The sequence below is a fragment of the Triticum aestivum genome, chromosome 4A, assembly GCF_018294505.1.
Source record: "Triticum aestivum cultivar Chinese Spring chromosome 4A, IWGSC CS RefSeq v2.1, whole genome shotgun sequence".
Lineage (NCBI taxonomy): Eukaryota > Viridiplantae > Streptophyta > Magnoliopsida > Poales > Poaceae > Triticum > Triticum aestivum.
In genome coordinates this window covers 591,196,977-591,202,093 of record NC_057803.1, presented here as the reverse complement: position 1 = coordinate 591,202,093, position 5,117 = coordinate 591,196,977, and the positions used below count along the sequence as shown (strand labels likewise).

The 5,117-nt window shown below is 52.0% G+C and overlaps 1 protein-coding gene across 1 annotated transcript; it reads left to right on the top strand.

The window, feature by feature from the left end:
* The first annotated feature begins 3,852 nt into the window (after positions 1–3,852).
* On the top strand, positions 3,853–4,808 carry LOC123082427 (major pollen allergen Lol p 5a-like). The gene has a single exon (XM_044504754.1). The coding sequence runs from the start codon at positions 4,291–4,293 to the stop codon at positions 4,702–4,704; it is 414 nt and encodes a 137-aa protein (XP_044360689.1). The 5' UTR covers positions 3,853–4,290; the 3' UTR covers positions 4,705–4,808.
* The last annotated feature ends 309 nt before the right edge of the window (positions 4,809–5,117 follow it).

The window sequence follows — 5,117 nt, the reverse complement described above, 5'->3', positions numbered from 1 at the left end:
TGAGTTTTTTGTGTACTAGGGGCAAAAGGATGAGAAATGGAATCCCTACAAGCATATTTGCACATAAAATTTTGCGAAAACACGGAACACACAACACAGAGAACAGAGACCAAAGGTTTTTTTCTTTCTCCACTTGCAAATCAAATCTCTGCAACCCTATAACCTACAAACTGTAGGAGCGTCGCTTAAAGACCATACCACTAAAAAGAGTGGAAATAGAGTGTCAGAATTGGATGAAATTGCAGAACTGAAGTTTTTGATGGGTCAAACCTTATGGGCACGTTTCACTCATCTCCCATTGCAAGCTCTAGTGTGTAATCATCTCTATCCTGAAATAGAAAGACGGATCGGTTTCATCTTAGGAAAGCTCGAAAGATGCACATATTTAAGAGGGGTATCAATAACACTGACTTGGCTGATAGCCATAGCTATTAGCTTCCTAGAACAAGGAACCGCAGTTTTCGAACAAGAAAAGGTTGGCAATACTTACAACAGGCCCTGGTGCAAAATATATTCCAAACTGGAGCCAATATACCTATACATTGAGAATTTGAGATAGACCATTGTTAATGGTGCAATCATCAGTATTTAGAAGAATATTTCATAGTTCCTAATACATATTTGAACTAGAAAATTCTTAGAACTCAGAAGGCGGCTAAGAGAATTGCTTGCCTTGTCTTTATCTTGAGCTTCAACCTCCAGATAAGAGGATGGGTAACCAACACATAACAATGCATAGCCCTAAAAAGGAAGCCATACAAATGCAACATCAATAGGATTTCAGTTTGCTGAGGTAGAATCATAATGATTCACTAAGACTGTAACATATGGCCTGTATATGAAGCACACATAGTGCACCCGATTCATATTTGGCAATCCTAGAGCACCAAAAAATTAAAAGGTTACTGTGACGAATAAAGTTTCGTCCAACGGTTGTACTCATCACCATGCAATGCAAATGATAAAACTGAACAGGATGACAGTAACACAGTAGCACATACACAAACGACATAACTAAATCAGATCATGGGACAATAATTGCATAATCGCACACAATCTATTTAACAGTAATGAACATGAGGATCCCAATAACGCATAACAAAGTGGGTTTACGTGCTCTCTTAAGTCGCGGATATAACAACAGCTTATGTCTCATTTGCCCTGATTTATCTTAACAGTGCAGCTAGTACAACAACCTGATTAGCACAAATTTCTTAATTTAGTAGCTTGTCTAGATGTAAACAAGGGTTGAAATGATGGATTGAGAAGCAATTATCCATTGGAAGGAAGGAGATCTTAGTAAGAGCATCTCCAGTCGTGGTCGTCCTCCCCCCCCCCGCTAGAAAAAAGTGCCGCTTGGGGGCGATCGGCTTCCCAGCCGCCGCCCCCAGGACTGCCCTAGACGCTCTTTAAAAAAACATGATTGGGAAAATTTCGGCAAACACGGCATACATTAGGCGATATTTAGGTGGTTCACAGTTTTTTTACATATAGAAACAGAATAATAAGTCTACTAAAAAGAAGAAGAAGAACGGCCGCGCCGACAGGCCGAAGAACTCGCTAAACACGTCGAAGTCGCCGCCGCCATCGTCGTCCTTCTCCTCCTTCACGTAGCAATCCCTACTGGACCCCTACCTGGGGTCCCCATGGTGGACTGGTTTGGCCGGCGGCAGCACCTCATTGTCGCTATCATCGAGAACGATGACGCCTCCCTCGTCACGGCCACAACACCAAGCGGCGATCCCCTCCAGGACGCGGCCCTGGCGCTCCATCTCCGTCCGCGCCTAGTCTTCCCGCGCCCACTTCATGGCGGCCTCGTCGTCGAAGGCGGCCACGTCGTCGAAGGCGGCCTCGTCGTTGTGCTCGCACTTCACGGGGCCAAGCGCCGGCTCCGTCTTCGGCCTTATGAGGCGGGAGGCTGGACCCGAGGAACCGCCGCCGCCCTCGATGATGGCGATCTAGAGGAGCGGGAGGAGGAACGGGAGGAGGAGGACCCGCCCAGCATCCTCCTCGGCTTCCATGAACCGCAACTTTGGCGGGGGACCGGGGCGGCCGGGTACGTCAGCGGCAGATCATTGCCGCCCTCGAGGTACTCGAGGACGGTGTGTAGCGTGCGGCCGGGGGCGCCCCACCGGGGGCGCCCCACCGCAGGCAGTGGCCGTCGCTGTTGTTGCGCCCCCTCACCAGTAGCGTGTTGTTAATGGAGGCCAGCCGCTCCGCCTTTCGGTGTTTGAAGTACGCTTCCCACGCCTCGTGGTTGCCGGCGTCGTACTCCGGAAGGGCTCGCTCCTCCTCCGATAGAGACGCCCGCACACGGTCGATCTCGGCCAGGAAGTAGTGGGGGTGCTCGACGTCGGGCAGCGGGGGGACGGGGACGCCCCCGGCGCTGAGCCTCCACCGCCCCGGCGCACGCATGTCGGGAGGCGCCGGGTAGTTCGCTTCATGGAGGAGATGGGCTTCCCACTCGTGTAGAGTGCGGTGGCTGAAGCCATTGGCCGCTGCCCCTCGCCGGGGCACCTTTCGCCCATCGTCTGTGCGTGCACCGGGAGAGAGGGAAAGAGAGTTCGACGGCGACGGCTGTGAGTGCACGGGGAGAGAGGGGGGTTGCGGGTAGGGTGCGTTCAGCGGCGAGGCAGGGGCGGCTTATATAGCGGCCGGGGGGTGGCATGTGTACGTGTGACGAGAGAGCGCGCGTTGCCTCACCGCGCCGCCCGTGAGGAATCAATGGAAGGCTGACCGGCGGCAGCCCTGGCATTGATTCCCCATGGAAACCGAGGCGATGAGGACGATGAGGCGCGGGGGTCGCTGACTCGGCGGGCCCGCCGTTCTTTCGCACCAAAAAAGATTGTACGGGGCCGCCGGGCGCCCCCCAGCGCGCCGGGTTTGGCCTGGGTTCGTCGGCGCTAGTTTCGGCCCTAACCGGCGAAAATTGGGCTCCTGTGGGCGCGACTGGGCCGATTTTTGGGCGTCGGCGCTAAAAAATGGCCTTGGGAGGCCTGTTGGGGTGCAGCTGGAGATGCTCTAAAGTCCACAACTCAAGCTATAACTGTGTTCGCCATCTTTGTATTTTATTTGCCTAAAGGAATTTGCAAAGAAATTAATGACATTATTGCTCAGTTTGGGTGGCGAGATGAGGAGGATAATAAAAAGATGGATTGGCTCGCATGGTGGACAATTCTCTTTCCTAAAAGTGAAGGGGGTAAGGACTTTAGAGATTTATATATTGTTTTAGCCTTGCGATCCTTGCCAAGCAATGATCGAGATTCATACCTAACCCTGATTTGTTCCACGCAAGAATTTTAAAAGACAAGTACTTCCCTAACTATGATCTCTTACAATCTACCCTTAAGAAAGGCTCATCATTCACGTGGCCACAACATCATGTTTTCTTTTTCATCCTTCAAGCGTGGATATATTTGGAGGATTGGTACAGGGGAGAGGATCCCATACAGTTCGGACTGGAAGGTTATTACCCCGAAAATGCTACATTCACGGGCTCCTACGAAGAGAATACATAAACATCCTAACTAAGTAACTATGCCCCCTGATTTTTAAGGGGTGGGCCCCTCACTTCCCTTATGTCCAATCACATCTTCGCACGTTGTTGATTTTTTATTACTTTTATTATTACCCACCCCACGAGGTTAAACAGTAGTTAGGGATCTAATCGATGCTATTATTATTGGTTTGTGGCATGAAGAGCTCATGGGGATAATGAGTTTGGCTAAAAAAAAGGAGAGGAGAGGAGGGGATTGCTAATTTGGGCGCGGTAATCTCTCCGGGCCTCTCAACGTGCGGGTCGATGTATATATAGAGCTAATTAAGCTCCTTCATCCTCACACTGCACCACAATCTCTCCTCCTATGTAGTGTGCAAACCAACCAACACAAGACAAGAGAAGCAGCAATGGCGGTGCAGCAGTGTACGGTGGCGCTCTTGGTGGCCGTCGCCCTCGTGGCAGGGCCAGCCGTCTCGTATGCTGCCGAAGCTGGCTACGCCCCAGCCGGGCCACAGCCCAAGGCCACGACTGAGGAGTAGAAGCTAGCTAAGAAGGCCAACAACGCCTTCAAGGCGACCGTCGCGGCCGCAGCCGCAGCACCTCCAATGGACAAGGGCAAGATATTCCTGAACACCTTCGTGCAGATCTTCGGCAGCTGGTCTCTTGAGGGTGTCACCGACACGTCCAGCACCAAAGCCATTTTCAACTCCAGGGTCGGCTTCACTCTGGCGTGGGCCTCACACAAAGCCTAGGGTGCTACCCCGGAGGCCAAGTATGAATCCTTCGTGGCCATGTTCGACAAGTCGCTCTGCATCATCGTCGGCATCCTGAAGGTCCACTCCGGTGAGGAAGTCATGGGGCCGATCCCTACCGGCGAGCTCAAGGCCATCGACCAGATCGACGCCGCCTTCAGCACTGCAGCCACCACTGCCGACGCTGCCCCGATAAAGGACAGGTCCACCGTCTTCGACTCTGCCTTCAGCAAGGCCATCAAGGAGACCACTGGTGATGCATACGAGGCCTACAAGTTTGTCCCTGCCCTCGAGTCCACAGTCAAGAAGAGCTACGCCATTTTTCTTCCCAGGAATCCCCAGGACAAGCGCACGCTCATTGAGTCATTCCTGAGCGACACCATCGTCTCCATGGTCGTCCCCGCCCCCGCCAGTCCCATCGCCGCCGCCGCTGCTGGTGGCTACAAAGTCTGAGCTCATCACGCATATACTGTACGTAGATATGCATATGCGTACGTGTGTACGTTACTGTGGCGGTGAGCGAGTTTGATCGATAATCAAAATCAATTCTTTGTTTTCGTTTCATGCACCGGCGATCGAGATCGATGACTTCTTAGAGCATCTCTAGCCGTTCTCCCCCCCGGGGCTTGAAATAGCGCTGGCTGGGGGCCAACCGATGGAAAAATCGCCGTAGGGGGCTCGGGTTTCCAGCTGACCCCCAAGCTCGCCCCCCTCAGCCGCCGATTTTGGCCCACTTTCGGCGGAAATCGGCCCAATTTTGGCCCATGTTCGGTGTGGTTTGGAACAAATTGAAGAAAAATTAATTTTTATCACATAGTTCATCACAGAAATCAATACAAATCAAATAGTTCAACAAATCAAACTCA

Excerpts from the sequence above, each read along its gene's own strand:
- LOC123082427 (XM_044504754.1), top strand. The coding sequence starts at position 4,291 with ATGTTCGACAAGTCGCTCTGCATCATCGTCGGCATCCTGAAGGTCCAC.